A 16930-nucleotide genomic window follows, 5' to 3' on the forward strand; every position below is an offset into this window, starting at 1 on the left:
AATAGTGCTCTGTTGCACTCTATTACGTGACTATTACGGGAAGAGCGTACACGCAAGTACACAAGTAAATACCCTCTCGAGTTGAATTTACATTCAATTTGTATAAATTATGGAATTTCAAAAGGTTTTTAATTTATCTTTAGATTTTGCTATATGATCAATAATTTAAAAACTATTTTCTTCCTTTAAATCATTAAACACTTATATGGTAGATTGAAAAATTGCGAAAGAAGTTAAGTGTTAAAACATTTTATTTTTTTCATGAATAAAGATTTTAAATTGATGAAAATGTTGGTCTTATATTTCACATTAAACTAAAATTTTAGATTTATAACTAAAATTCAGAGTAATTTCATAAAATATAGATGTAATGTTACACCCCGTGTAGAAATTTAACCATGGCCTAAATCGGGGCCAGATCTTTTGATCATTGTGTAGGCCATAACATGGCATGTTTCATGGCATGTTATGGCCTACACAATGATCAAAAGAAAAGGTGTTTACCTTCCCAGATCGGGCCCAAGTCTGGCCAGTCTTGGGAAGGTGTTTCATGCCATGTTATGGCCTAAATATGGCAATTTCTACACGGGACGGAAAAAAATATTCACCTGGAACAGCTATAAATTTCACTAGTTTAGCCAAATTTTTAGTTGTTTCAGTTAAGACTTTCGCTATTTTAGAGAAACTTATCGCTGTTCCAGGTAAATATTTTTTTCCGTGTACTATATTTTATGGTGCAACAACTTATTTAAGCGTTATTTTTTCGTATTTTTCTAATCGTACACTGTATTTAACGATAGTTTTCAAGTCTTGAATCTTGTCTTGGTCTTGACAGTTATTGTCTCGTCTCGTCTTGAATAGACAAGACGAGAAAAAAAGTTCATCTTGGTCTTGGTCTTGACGATGATTATCTCGTCTCGTCTCGAAAATCTCGAGTCTTGCGGCAACACTAGTAACAAGTCGACACGTGTCAGAGTTACATTATGATTTTAAGTACAAAGGTTAATGCTTTTGATAATATAAACATTTCCTTAATTCTAAATATTTCAATGAAAGAAAATTATTCGTCACGAGGACGTGACACAAACCTGATATAAACGGGTTTATAAAATTTATTCTTTATAAAAGAAAAGAGAAAAAGCTTAAACATTTTTGAAGAAATATGTAAAAACATTTGAGGAAATATTTTGAAAATAAATGAAGTTTACAAAAACTGAAAATTAAAGTTATAAAGATCAAGGGAAATGGTTGAAAACTTTTCTGAAAATCAAGGAAAGGTCAGTAATTTTATTAAATTTTTCTCGAAATTTTCAGCTTTATTTCTTGTCCAAAAGTAAAAATTTCAAAAGACAAATGTAAACTTTTATTGCAAAAAACTATATAATCTCAAAACTTTAATAATATAGTTTCTATATATGTATAAAGTCAGAAGTTCTGATTGAGTTTGCGTGTGAAATTTTCTATACGCTTTTTTTAAAAAAAATATTATTTCATGAAAAATGCATGCGCCAGGTATTTACACATGGGAATTTCATATGATATCAGTTTAAAATATTTTTAATAAGAGATATTTGCATTTAAACTTATATGTGAAACTTTCGAAATCATTTTTTTCCTTTATTTTTGAAAATAACAGAGAGAGAAAAACTTGACTAAAAATAAGAGAAAATTTGATGAACATTTTTGTAAATATTTTTTATTAAATCCTTACACGTAGGATGAACTATTTAGGAAGTAGTGGAAAATTAAAGGAACATATGATCGGGGTGTATTTTAATATGATTAATGAATTGCCGCGTGAAATGTTCGTCATAGTTGTTATCACCAGCACATATTCATCGGTTACCCCTCGTTTGTTTAGTGTATAGGTTTAATCGAATCGATTGAAAGTTTTCGTTCATTAATCAAGCGAAGGCAGCAACGTTGGTTGTGCTCCGAATCGTGATCTGACGTCTTTGTACTGCTAGAGTTTCCCTTGTGCTAAATTGGCCCATTGCCCTTCCTGTTACTCGCGCGTGCTGTTCAAAACATCTCAAACAATTTACTACTTTTCAAGTATCAAGTTTCAGATATACTCATTGATACTATGTATTAGCTGAAAGAAGATCTTAAGCATCGAAAATTTCATTTCAAATTTATAATTAATTAACTTGGAATTATGCTTTTGTTTATTCTCTTTCTCTATTAGAAAAGAACGGAAGCAAAATTGTTTATGAATAAAATAATTATTTTAATGATAATAGTAACAATATTAATTGTTGACCATAATTTAGATGAATTTAAATAAATAGGTAAATATTTCTTTATATTCCATTCAGGGGGTTGATTACGAAATTTCATTTCTACTTTCACTTTCACTTTCACTTTCATTTTAATTTTCATTTTTATTTTCACTTTGACAGATTTTTATTTCAACTTTCATTTTCACCTATGATAAATTTTCATTTTGATAGAATTTTATTTCCACTTTCATTTTTACTTTGATGGGATTTTATTTTTTTATTTTTTACAGCAAATTTAACTACTTATAAGTATTTTATTTTCTACTATTAAAGTGAATGGTGAAAATAAAATACTGAAAATTAAAAGTAGCTGTAAAAAAGGAAAAAAAAAATAAAATACCATGAAAGTGAAATTAAAAGTGAGAATAAAAATCCATCAAAATGAAAGAGAAAATTAAAGTGAAAATAAAATCATATCAAAATTAAAGTTAAAGAGTAAAAGAGTTAAAGTGAAAATAAAAATCTGTCAAAGTGAAAGTGAATATGAAAGTAAATATTTATTTCCACATAGTTTAGAAATATTATGGAGAGAAGTTAGATAAACGGCAGATGTCTTTTTTTTAAAATTAATGTATTCTGAATCAATATAGAAAAATATTTTACAGGGATTCGAATCTAATTCGCGAGAAGTTGGAGTTAGAGCTCCTTTTTCCATTTTTGAAAGCCCTGGGGGCATCTCATTACATAAATATGCGTTTAAGAGTTTAAATGCATTTAAATAATTCCTTTTATATAATCTTAGTTTTTGGAGTTTTACTTCTCGAGGGAGAGCGACTCTCGTTAATCATACAAGGGAAATATGTCTTGAATGTAAACCCACAATTACGGCTGTAAAACTTTTTGTGAATGAATGGCTTAAGGCGAAGGAGAAAAAACATAAAATTTAACAAACTTTTATATATTATTTATGCGATATATTTTTGCTATTAACTTTAAATATTTAAAATCGGTGAGTTTATCAATAATTCATTTTTTATAAAAAAATAATTATTTTTAATATTATAAATATTATGTTAGAAGTAATTTTTTCTTATTTCAATTATTATTTGCAATCATCCTCCGCAATCTGTACAAATTTCCTCTCTCTCTTGAATTTTGATTTTGAAAGAAACTTTGAAATTTTTTAAAAATGAAATACAAAGATTTTTTGAAGACAATGAAGCAGAGAATTGAGCCACAAAATGAATTGGTACTGAATGAGAAAGCAATTACATTCCAATTGTTTCATCCTATGAATAGTTTCTCGGCAATTGAATCCGTTGTTATACACTGAGACTTGTTAATAGATCACAGACTTTCTTATTCTGTCATTTATAGTTTTACTTCAATAAAGAGAAGTCGAAAATGTTTGATTAAAAATCAAGAAACTGAAGAAAATTAATTTTGAACTTAAGAATATATATGTTGGTGAAGATATCTGCAATAATCAACGACTTAGAAGAAATAAATATTTTTCTATTGAAATTCTTATATATTTTTTTGTAGAAAATATTTTGCATAGTCGATTCTTAAATTCTAAATGTTGTGATATTTTATACTTAAATTTAGTAGGTATATTGCATCCTTAAAATAAGAATATATTCTTAATATTTAGTAAATATTATTAATATTGAAGTTTACAACGTTTTCAAAAACGAAACATCAAAAGAGAATTTTTCTTCAAGCTCTAATTTTAATGTGCTTAAATTTTTAAGAAATTAATTGTTACTGCTGAAATTTGAAAAATAACATGAATTTGAGACCAAAATAAAATAAATCGTCTCATTATTTTTCGTTTTCGTTATTAAAAACGTTGCAGGCTTATTAGTTTCATAAATAGGAGGGATTGGGGAATTGTGGGCCACCTCAATTATTTAATAATATTTATAAGTTTGATCACCCAATTTTTTTTTATTTTCTTTTGTTCGTCCCGAGGGGGTATATATGTACTTCCGTATTGGAGTGTACACTCTTCTTGTAATAGTCGTGTAATATCGCGTAATAGGGCGTAATAGTACGTTATTACGTGGGTGTAATACCTAAAAATATCTCTGTATTACCCTGTAATACCCTGTAATACTTGGTAATAAGTGTAATTTTAGCGTAATAAGTGTATTGGAGTGTACACGTTTTCAACTAGTAAATACCCCCTCGGTTCGTCCAAAGTAAATTTTTCATTAGCATTTCATTACTTTACAATGGTTTACAATTACCTATAAATCGTAAACAAAAATCACCTGAAAAATTGCATTCAAATATTTAATTTGGGCCTTCATGTTTTTACAAGGATTTTCAAGAATAAATTATGAAAAATATTTTTTTAATTATTGTGTGGCATTGGTACTTTGACTCCAAAAAGAAATTTTGCATCAAATTAAAATGAATAAATAATACAGAGCTTTTTGTAAAATGAAGCATTTGGGAAATTGTAGGCCACTTTTTTTAGGGAAGTATTTATTGCTTGTTTTTGGCGATTTAATTGCACAATGCAGGTACATATTATTAAAATATAATAGTATAGTAATTTAACAAAAACAATTCGATTCATTGCAATTCATGCGATAAAGCTGTTCACTTAAAAATTTAAAATTAATGGAGCCTATTTCACTTGTCCAAATTGTGATTCCGATTAATTTCATTTTTTTACTTTTTCTTTTCTAATTTTAAACTAATAATTAAACATTTATACCACTTTTAATATTTCTAACCATTTAATAAATATATTCCATCGTTATTTTTTATTTTGAACTCAATTTAGGCAGTGGCCCACAATTCCCCAACATTTTTAAAAATCTTATGATTTGACTCTTTAGTAAAACTGAAATTTCTTTAAGGTTAAGTGATAATTTTGGGAAACTGGCTATGATATATGTTAGTTTATACCTCCTACTGACATGAAAAATTAAAAAATTGGAAAAAAAATTTGTGTGTAAGATATTGAGCTAAAAAAAATGTGGCTCACAATTCCCCAATCTCCCTTACTCTTATAGATTTAGTATATTACCTATACTAAATAATAAATATTGAATAGTAAATAAATAGTAAATAGTTATACTAAATAGTAATATGTTTTTCTAAGAATATCAAGAAATTGAGACAAAAAATGAATTAAAAGTGTTGCGAAGCAACATTTTAATTAGTTTTTTTGTCTCATTTTAATATCCTTAGAAAAACTGTGTGAATTTAAGTATAAATAATGATCTATAAAATAAGTGCTAAGTATACATTCTTAATTCTTAATTTCAGAATAAATTTTCTTCAGTTTTAATATTGTTACAACAATCATGTTACGTATACTTATTGTAACATAATAAATTATGTTTTGAAATTTATTCTTGTCGATGAGAATTTCCCTTTATTATTATCTATACATGAAGTTTCTCAAAATACATGAATATATTTGTGGAAATTTCAATTGTTTTTAAATAAACATCCATTCTGATGAGCGCAAATAATTTTCTTGTTTTTCGAATTTCTCTGTATAATTGTAAATGAAATTTTCAAAAATAATTTTCAACGTCTGAATAAATAAAATTTTAAAAATTCATTTTACATCAAACTATAAGGTATTAAAAAGAGTTGCAGTCTAAATTTACACACTCAGGAAAGAAAGATTAAAATAATACGCTTTTTCCTATATGAAAAATTGACAAATATTTCTTTAAATCAATTATTCGTATAACCATTTTTAAAAGGTAATCCTTCGATGGATTATTTAAAATATAGATAGATGAAAGCTTCGCTGGTTATTTTAATCCATTTTTAGGTTAAAATCATACCCCACAATTTTTTATTGCTTTTATTATTTTATTGCTATATATTGTACAAATAAAAAATTTTGCACTAGCCCAATGGGAAATTTACAACTGGCGTTGTACTGCGCCAGCACTGGCAGCACTGGGATGATAACGTCGTCTGGCGCTGCCGAAGTACTGTCTGTCAGTGCTGCCAGGCAGCGCTGGCGCAGCACTGGACCAGTGCTGGCTGAGAATATTTCCGCAATAAATGCCGTATTGTTATTAATTAGTCGTAAATTCATAATTATAAAAAATTTAACAGCAAAATGGTAAATAATATTAATAAAAAGTTCTTATTCATAAAATATTTCTCTTCTTAAAGAAATTGTATTAAAGATGGAGACTAACAAGGATATAGTAATTGAAGTAGAAAAAAATTGTTTATAACATTTAAAAATTAAATAATAAACAATTACACTGAAAAAAATACATGAGACATTTTCAACTACATCCCCTTAGTAGAGTAAAAAGTAATAAAACGAACTACTTTTTTAGTTAGTCTGGCTACTTTTGATACTTATTTTAACTGTTTTATGTTGTTAAAAATTATTAATTAAATTAATGTAATTTTATAGTTAACTTTGTAACTGCAGGTATGTTACAGAAATGACTACAGAAAGTAGTAGATTCTACTACTTAAAGTAGTTCGATAGACTAATTTTGTAGTAGTCTTTACTTCTTCTAGGAGTTAAATAATTTTCCATGTAATTTATGTTATAGGTTTTTATAGAAGATTAGCAACTGTGAAAAGTTGTAAATGCAACTACTTTAAGTAGTAAAATTAACTACAGTTATCAGTTGAACTGTGTCAGGAATGCCTTTAAGTATTAAGCAACTCATCGTAGCGGGCGAGCGTGGTTAGGTGGTTAGGTTATCGGTTTACGAATGTTAGGGTCGAGCGTTCAACTCCCGACGTTTAGAGATTTTTCTCCGTTAGGTATATAGACATTAAATAAATAAGGTATAGGTAAACAAAAGTGGGTAGGGGGAAATATAAAAAATACAACTCGATAATATTTATAATAAATTATAAATAATTTTATTTTACCATTTTCAGTAGTTGTCTTTATTACTGAGTTATCTTATAGTAACTTTAACTACATATCAGCAGTTAATTCTACTGCAAAACTGTCATTGGTTCCTATTTAACTAAGAAAAGTAGTTAATGCAACTGTATTATTACTTCATTCAACTACATATCTGATAATTAATGTAAGTTCAAAATAATCTTTGGGGACTTATTGAACTAAGGAAAGTAGTTAAAAAGTAGTCAAATCTACTAAGAATTTTTTTCAGTGTACAGTAAGTGTGCATTAGATTTTCATATTTTAGTCCCTAACGATTGGAATCTAGAAATATCGCAAACCTATGAAAATAAACAAAATTGCTGACGAGGGGAATCGAACCTACGACCTACGGACTAACAGACTAACGCTCTAACCACTATGCTAACGACACATGTGTACAGTAAAGTATTAATATCTCAGTATCATTCAGACATACAATTATTGAGTTAAAGATGCGAAAAAATAGGGATACGTTAGAAATAATAAATTGAAATAAAATAAATTAAACTAAATTTTTAAAAATTAAATTACTTTACTTATTGCATCTAACATTTTACGTAATTCTTAAATTACGTGGTAATTTTTTAATAATTTTTTATTCATAGTAAGAAGTATACCCGTGTAGAAATTTAACCATGGCCCAAATCGGGGCCAGATTTTTTGATCATTGTGTAGGCCATAACATGGCAATTTCTACACGGGTAATAGTATTTTAATAGGAACCAAATTATTATTGAGATTAAAGTTTAAATTTTGTTTATAATTTTAATTTGTTTAAATAATTTATTATTTTTACAAAATTAGACAATTATGTTAAATTGTTATTATTAAATTTAATAAGAATAAAAAATGAACAACTGAAAAGTAAAATATTAATTTTTTTCAGTAAATTTATATTTATAAGCATTTATAAACTTTTTTTATAATTTTTTTCAAGTTTATGTCAAAAAAGCAATGTTGGCAAAGAGCGTCGTGAACAATTTTTCTATACTCAGCCAGCACTTGCCGCCGTGGCTTGTCCAAGCTTTGGCGAAACAAAAATTCTGTACTGCGCCAGCACTAATTGTCGAGGCTCGGCTAGACTACGCCGAACAATCGTCTGAGTACTAAGCCAGTGGTGAACATCGGCACTACACTGGCATTTCCCATTGGGTAGTAACTGATTTTGAGAAAATAAAATAATTATTTTTATTTTCAGATGGTTAGTATTTTGAAATTGTTTCAAATATTATTTGTTTGGTAGTATATTATAGTATATACATATAGTAGACTTATAGTTTCGGGAATTTTTTTATTTTTGCTTGACTTGAAATTCATTTGGAAAGTCAGAGAAAACATTTTTTTTTTGCACAAAGGCGGGATCTGAGGTTTTCATTACACGTTGAGATCCATCGAAGATTCTTATCTAAATTGGCAGTCCAGCGAGAGCAGTTGAGCTAATTTCTATCCAAAAGTTTTTGTAAACAAGTATATATTTCTTTAGATTAGTCTGACAATTTGGACATTCTGAGGTTGAATATAATCGACACTTATATTGATTTACGTAAACTCGTAAGTCGTAATAGAGTAGCTATTTAATTTTATTAATCTTAATGGCTATTTAAATGATTATGTTGCTTGTTATCACCAATGGAAAACTCGAAATCCTTTTCTTGTTTGTTTACTTTTCTACAAAAAACTTTTCAAAAAGGGCGAATTTTTTTATTTCTAAAGATCCTTAAATTTAGGCAATTAGCAATATAAATATTAACCTAATTTTCGTATAATCTTATGAGATGGTGATTGTCTTGGACAAAGAAATAACGATAATGCTAATATTTGCTGGGTGAAATGACCTTCAATGGAATCGATTAATTGTATTCTTGGTATGTCTGCAGACGTATTATTCTGGGGCGTTTTATTCCTTTCCTCGAGAGACAAATACATAATTTATGATTTTTATTCAGGTCATTCATGACCTGAAACTAATTTACAATTTCACTATGATTTCTATTTAGAATCAACAGAGCAAATGAAGTTTTTCTTTTTTTTTCAAAAGAATGCTTACCTAAAAACTAAAAGATGTCAAGATTTATTTTTGGTCCTTTTTTTGAAAGGTTACTTTTAATTGAATTGGAGTAAGTCTTTAGTAAAATTGGAAAAAGGTAAACTTATAAAAGTTAAAACCTTGGTTTGCCCTCATCTTTTTTAAAATTCCAAGTGCTTTTTTTCTTCTTCTTGTGCCGGACAGCGTGAACATATTTGCGCTAAAAATCTGGTTCTCTGCGGGAGAACATAAGAAATTTATCAAATTAGCGATGATAATTGAATTCCACACGAGTACTCGGAAGGATCCTCTGGAGGACGTGCCGCACCAACGAAAAGAAGCGGAAATAGGAGCCTGGGGCTGAATTCCGAACAGGAAGGGTGGACCTGCCGATGCCACATCGCATCGGTTGTTCCCCAAGGAGCGAAAGAGAAGTTCCCAGGTTAGCAACTCGTCACTGCCCTGCAAGAAAGTTAAACAGTGGCAAGATTGGAATTAGCCACTCTCTCGTTTGGTAAAGCCTCGGATGCTGCGAGGAGAGTCCGACTTTGCTCAAGAAGAAGAAGATGAAGAAGAAGAAGTCGAAAATCTTAATTCGGAAGCACCGCCCTCGCAACATGATGGGCGGTACGTTCCTAAATAGCGATTGGCCTGTTCTCCACAGGGTGAGATTTCCGCCGGGGGTGATGCGCCGCGCTCCGAGCACGATGTCCAACTTTCTCGGGGGATGAAATCAGTCGACGCCGAGCGCTTACATTGAACGGCTGCGAGTTTTACTCATCCGCTGAATTTTAAATCTACCGGTTACAAAGCAACGAAGTATTTTCGCATTTCAAAAATTTCGATCCATTACAAAAATATATTTTCACCTATTTCAAAATATTAGCTATTCAACTAAAACATATATTAACAAATATAAAAAATTAATTATTAATTATATAATAATTACTTATATAAACAAAAGATAATCTAAGATAGTAAATAAAGGAACGAATTTCTAAAGATCAATTTCTCTACATATATCCATGTAAGGTTTAATAATTTTGATTTTTTTTTCGATCGGACAATGATCAGAATGGACATAATTTTCTACAAAATTCTAGTGCAGCAAGATCACGTGGGACATTGAGACGAATGTGATATTATTAGAAATGTTTATAGGAAATGTTTGAGAGTTGTTCTGAGCAGAGACAATGGAATTTTGCCTTCCTTCAGAGGGAGTATTTTGATAGTTTGATGATTTTTGATTCGGGAAAAATTAATTACAAGTGTGTGACTGATGAAAAAATCGCGTGTGAATGTTCAAATGTTCAAATAAAGTCTTGTCTTCCAAGGAAGATGAGAGGAAGGATTATGAACAAAAATCTATCAAGAATGTCTACTGTCATTTTTGCCATGTGGATATTGCTACAGTGTGCTAGGTCAACATCAGCTGCTTTCACAACTGGTAAATATTTGTTTCACGAATATGAATTTTTGAATAGACTTTCTTGTCTGGAAATACTTTCTCCGTTTCTCGACTTTCTCATATTTTATAGGCATCTTGATTTTAGGGAAATTTTAAAAAAGTTAAAAAAAAACATTTTTACTTTTGCGACTAATCTATATAGTTTGTAGTTTCTATCAGACGACCTTTTTAAAGGTTTTGTTTTCAATTTTTTGTCCTTTAGCTGACAAAAGCTAAAGTCAGAGTACACACTTTTCTTTAAAATTCTTCTATATATAAGTTATAAAACTTGGGGAAAAAGGGGAAGAGAAAACACGTTTTCGATGTATACGTTCGCTTTTTTTTCTTTTTTTAAAAAAGGAAAATATACGGTATATGAAGTCAGGTCACACTTTGGTCGTTTTCACTAAATCGTAGTTCAGGACCCACGCAAACCTATAACCTCAATTTTATCGCTATAATATCAGAGACACCATCTGCCATTACTGTGTTATCATACTGATCAGAATAATACCATTTCATATTAGAGATCGGTAACATCTTCAAATTATATCTGACATATTCGAGGTATAAAAATTTTTCTATTTTCCCCAAGTTATATCAAATTATAGTAGATCGTACTTTTCTCATTATTTTCTTATTTAAACTCACATTGCCCAAAAATTAGTTTGAAACAATTAAATTTTGGTTGAAACTTCATTTTCATAACAAAAGTTAGTCTAATGTCATGATTTCGTATTTTGTATGAAAAAGATAAATTAATAAATTTTAAATTCGATTTAGTGGAAGCGCATAAAGAATTCAATTTTCAACATTTTAAACAATTAAAAATTGCATTGAAAATTTTGACAGAATTTTTTTTTATATTTGAATTGAGAAGAAATTAAAAATTTGAATAAAATGAAAATTTAAATAAAAAGTATACAATTTTCTATCTATAAAAGAAACGATTAAACCTAATATTTAATAAATATTTCTCATTGACAAAAAATTGTAATTTTTATTCAAATGCAATTTTTAATTGTTTAAATTTTTGGAAATTAAATTCTTTATCCCTCTGCTAGTACTTTTGTTGAAAGTTTTAAATTCATAAAATAAAAAAATTATAAGAAAACCAATACATATCTTATTAAATATAAGGACTTAATTAAGAAGGTAGTCAATTATTTTTTCAACATGTTCGGTTAAATAATTTCTTATAAGAAAAATAAAAGCAGTTATTCTTTGTTGCTCCTATTATAAAATTAACTTTTTATTATTCATTACTAAGAAAAAGCTTTTTTTTATTGTTTTAACAAAATCATGATTTTTAACAGCTCTCAATAAAAAAAAATACTTAAATTAAATTAATATATTATTTGAATTAAACAAACTTTAATCAGAATAACCTAAAAATAAGGTTGATACAACAAAATAGAGTATTTGTTTTAAGCATATTTTTTTTGTCTGCAAAGTTTTTCTCCAATACAAAAAAATTCCAATTTTTAAATTTTTAATACAATTGTAGTTTTTGAATAAAAATGTTCAAATTATACAATATTTTTATAATACATTTCTATTGAAAATTTGATGATTATATTTCAATAAATATTTTTTAATACAATAGGGTCATACTGCACTAGTAAATGAGCAGTTGATAAAAAACGTATTATAATTAAAAATAACCATTCTTTTTTACACAAAATGGAAAATTAATATTTTTAATGCTTTGTTTTTCTTGTATAAAATTTATAGAAGAAATATAAAAATAAATGTTTATTCATTTACTCGTACAAAGCGTTCATTCACTGGTTATTCATATAAATTTTATATGTTTTTATGAATATTTCAGTTTTAGTTGTTTTATTATTAATATAAAAAATATTTGTAAACATCGAACATGGATATAGGAAATTACGTCTATAAACTTGATATTTATTATACATAAATAAGCATAAGAAATATAAATTATAAAAAAATATTTTTTTAAATAATACCTAAAAGTTGAGAGATTCTTTTTAAATATTCTTTTTTGGTTCAATTCTCGCTTTCCAGTGGAAACAATTGTAAACAATTTTCGCTTTATAAACGTAATTCAGTTACCTTCCTTGCATTAAAGTCAGATTTATTTTTTCTAGAATTGATATTGTTCATTATATGAATATATATTTGAACAAGAGAATAATATTGACCGTAATTTAAATTATTTGAAATTTGAAACAAAGGACTATGCTTAAACTTCCATTTTCTCATTAATAATTCTCTAATAATATATAGAGTGAGAGAATAACGCTTCCTGCGTGCGTTTATCATTGCTTTAAAATAATTTGTGCAGAGTTAAGCGGTTAATTGGCGAATCGTGTGTGACGCGCGCTATTTCCGAGTTTGCAGAACGCGAGCAGTGTATTTTGGAATTCACTCCCCTTCTATTTTTCTCTTCTTTTACTCGATAATCGCCCCCACTACTCTTTCATCTCTTGTCTTCTTTTTAAAGTATATAATATTATCTTTCTTTTTCTATTATTTTTTCCCCTTTCTCTTATTGTTTGAAATGTAATAGAAATTAAAGAAAAATTAATTAAATTAATTGTAATTAAAGTTAAAATTATAATTAAAATTAAAGTACAAATTTTCATGATAATAATAACATAATAAATTTATTCTATAAAAATTCCTTTAGTACATAATACTCATTTGTTTATAATTGTACAAGGGTAATTAAAACAGTAAAGATCCAAAGCGCACACGCGTTAAATCGGCATTGCTATTGTTAGTGTACGTGAACGACCACCGAGAAATATATGGGGACAATTTATCCCATTGGTATAGTAATAAACTTTAGGATTGAGCATCTGTCGAGTGAGATTGGTATAATTCGGGAAATGGACTGTAAACTTTTGAACACGTATTTGCGGTCGTATAATTTTTTTAGTAAAATTTTTTTAAATTTTAAACCTCATCTCTTTTTAAATTCCAATAAAATGAAAAAAAATTGTCATTATAAAGGGATTTTCATGCTGCGCCTGCCTGTCTATATTTTCAACCATCCGCTTGTTCACGCGGTCACGTGCCACTTTAAAATCGCGCGATTAATTGATATGCAAATGAGTTTCTCCCTTTCAACGACAATCTTTCACGGTTAGTTTAACACTGTCCGATCATTGGATCATTTAGAAATTCTAATCTGATTTTTGTAATTCATTAAACTGTCTTGTTTTAAAATATCCACTTTGTACACTTTATTCCTTAGTTGAATTGATTTGTTCTAACTGATAATAAACCAATTTTTGTACATAGGAAAGGAAAATGGTATTTTTTGGGTTGAATTTAAAAATAATTCATTGAATTCTGATTGTAGTAATCTAGGGAAGTTATTACGTTTTGCATCATTAGATCAATTACTATGGTAAAGGTAACGTTAGTGTGGTAATAATGGTTGTAATAGCTTTTCGATAAACCAGAATGGCTATTTCGAACAATTACATGTTTAATAAAGCATGTTTGACCTATGGGCGCTATTATTTCATCAAGAGTTTTAGAATTTTTATGTAGAAATATTTATTAATGATTTTAATTTTAAATTATTTATTAATTTGATACATTATTGCACTATAAAAAGAAAGTGTTAAATTAGATGATCCACAAGTCAACCAAAGAAATGCATTGCGCTGTAGACTGGAGAAAGAAAGGTACGGAAATCAACTCTAATTTACAACCTTTTTTTTACAGTGTACAGTTAACGTTTAAAAATTTTCATCAAATTTTTAGAAACAATTCAAAAAAATTTAATAAAATTCTTTCAGACCATTCAATTTATTATTTTCAAAAATTGAAAAAAAAATTTCGCACGAATTGAATTATTTTCACAAGTAAAAAAATTTTTGGTTAAATTCAATTATTTTCAATTACTATTTTAAATTTTCAATAAAATTTTATAAAAAGATTCAATTATTTAAAACAAAAAAAAACGAAAATTAAAATTTTTTTTTTTTGTACGGGAATTAACTTAATTATTTTTGAGCTCTTAAAAAATACCCTATTCGTTTTTTCGATTCCACCCTTTGGTAAAAAAAATACCCTTGCCAGTTGTACCGAAAATTCTTAAGTTTAAAAATTTTTCTTTTCTTTTTAGGCAATTTGCTTAATTATTTTTGGCTATTGTTAAATTGTTTTTTGACGCTTTGAACGCGTTTTTCGTATTGATCCGACCAGCGGAACTTTCACTCAGCAGAACCAGTGTTTTTTTAAAGAAACATTGAGAACTAAATATGGCAATGTGGTACAAAATTAACACTACCTGAGCAATAATAATTAATGGCATATTTTATAAAAGTGGTTCAGCAAGCTTCACAGACCTGATAAATTGTGAATATTTTGATGGAAATTGGCAAAAGTCAGGGAAATACTGAATCAAGTTTTTATGAATCGACTAAAATGAGTATTTTCAGCAGTAAAATTCCATTTTTCGATAGCTACCTTTTGCTACTGTTTTCAGTCTTGAAGCTACTTTTTAAAAATTATTTACCTAGTGCGAAGTCTGCATTTGTTTCGTTCAACTAAAAGTTTGCTTCAGATGACTAAATTTTTTTTTGTGAAGGCAAAATTTATTAAACTGAAGCAAATGTTTATTTAAATCAAATAAGTACTTAGATTTATAATTTTCTTGAAAGTACCGAATTAATACTAAAATGTATATCAATTTCATACCGAAATGTGGATTAAATAAAAAACTGTTTTAAATTGTTGTATCAATATCAATTGTATCAAATTGTTGAATCAATTGTTGTATCATATTACTTTAGTATTAATTTGATACTTTCAAGAAAACTGTGTAACTAATAAATATTTAGATGAAAACATAATTTTTTTCTGCGTGTATAATGACGCAAAGTTATTCGAACAAAAATTAAATTTAAATAAGAAATAAATAAATTTTTCTAATTTTTTCTAAAGTTTAGGACAGTTTGTGAAATTTTTATTTGTGTTTGACAACAGGAGAATTTAAATGATTTAATTCAGGTACACATAGTTTTTCAATTTACATTCAAGTGGCATTATTAGCTCCACAAAATGACGTTTCAAGGCGCGTCGCAAGGGAATTGTGCGCCTCTTATTTACTTCGTTAACAAAGGTAGTGCAGCTTGCTTGCATTTTTCATTTCAATGAATGTCAGGACTTTTTTAAACCTTTTGAGTATATATATTGCAATTTTAAGTCACTATAAAAGCGTAGTGTGTCTTTTCTCTGTTATAAAACTAAATACATTGAATACTCGAGCATTTTGTGTATTTTTTTCTTTTTTTTGCGTAAAAATGTATTATAAAAATTGAGTAGTCCATCTTCTCTTCTCCTTCTTCTTCTGCTTCTGATTCTTATACATAATTCATGAAGTGAACCGTCACACTCGAGTCTTGTCGATCAACAAGGGTTTATTTTTAGGTATATATATAAAAATGTATGTAAATGAATTGTCTTTAATACAAGGTGGAAGCTGCTACTTTGGATGTATCAGGGATAACGTGGTTAAAAAATATTTTCCGTCGAGGGTTGAAGGCGTGACTTGACACTTTTAAGTTCGCGTTTACTTCCGACGTCGATAAACCAAGGATAATAGCTCCGCGTTCTTTGGTGAATATTCATTTCTTTAAGGATAAGAGGAAAGAATAAACTTGAAATTCTAGAGAAAACTTGTTCAGCAAGTAAGAAATTTTAAGATTTGTATCGTGATTTGTGAGGGAAAAGAGAAAACTTTTAATTGGGAGATATAATTCCTGTAGCTTTTTTTACTTTAGTTTTCAGTCGTTGGTCGAAATACATTTTTATTATGATTTTATTATGTGTCTAATTGTTTTTACAACGTTGATAATTGTGTTTTTTATAATATCATCTACAATCTACTATTAAAAAAGGTACTATTTACTTTAGTTACTTCTTTCATTCCTTGAAGCTATTTTTTTTAAAATTAATTGTCTAGTACGAAGCCTGCAATTAAAGAAACTAGTAAGTTAAGAAAAGTTAAGGAAATAAGTAGAAAAAAATGGTAAAATTCCAGTACATGCAGAGCGTGTGTGCCTTTGGAAGATAGATTTCGTATATAATTCTTAAAAGGGTGTGAGAAAACGTAGCGCCACACTCGAGGGATTTTCACTTCATGCATTTTATATTTCGTTCGACTTTGATTCTTATATATAGTGACTGTGGGTCTGCGAGAGCGACCCTCTTTAATCTTTGATCAAAAATTATCTTTGATCATCGTCTGGTCATTGGATACGCGCCTCATCTTTTTTTTCTTTCTTTGCACAGAGCTTTCGCTCTACACACACCCAAGTTTCACCCACGTGACTTGGCGTTTT

General features: G+C 28.2%; 1 protein-coding gene across 7 annotated transcripts in view; it reads left to right on the plus strand.

Moving 5' to 3' along the window:
- LOC122511383 (lachesin-like) overlaps positions 1-16930 on the plus strand; it is a 493244-nt gene that overhangs the window by 60473 nt on the left and 415841 nt on the right. Inside the window, exon 1 of one of the 7 annotated variants that reach the window (XM_043626579.1) lies at positions 9878-10598. The exons of the other annotated variants lie outside the window; for them this stretch is intronic. Coding sequence (XP_043482514.1) covers positions 10316-10598 — 283 coding nt within the window. The 5' untranslated portion in view covers positions 9878-10315. Of the gene's footprint in view, positions 1-9877; positions 10599-16930 lie in introns of those variants that run through there. 7 annotated transcript variants of the gene reach the window in all.

This window comes from Leptopilina heterotoma, unplaced genomic scaffold (genome assembly GCF_015476425.1).
Source record: "Leptopilina heterotoma isolate Lh14 unplaced genomic scaffold, ASM1547642v1 Lhet_81, whole genome shotgun sequence".
Taxonomy (NCBI): Eukaryota; Metazoa; Arthropoda; class Insecta; order Hymenoptera; family Figitidae; genus Leptopilina; species Leptopilina heterotoma.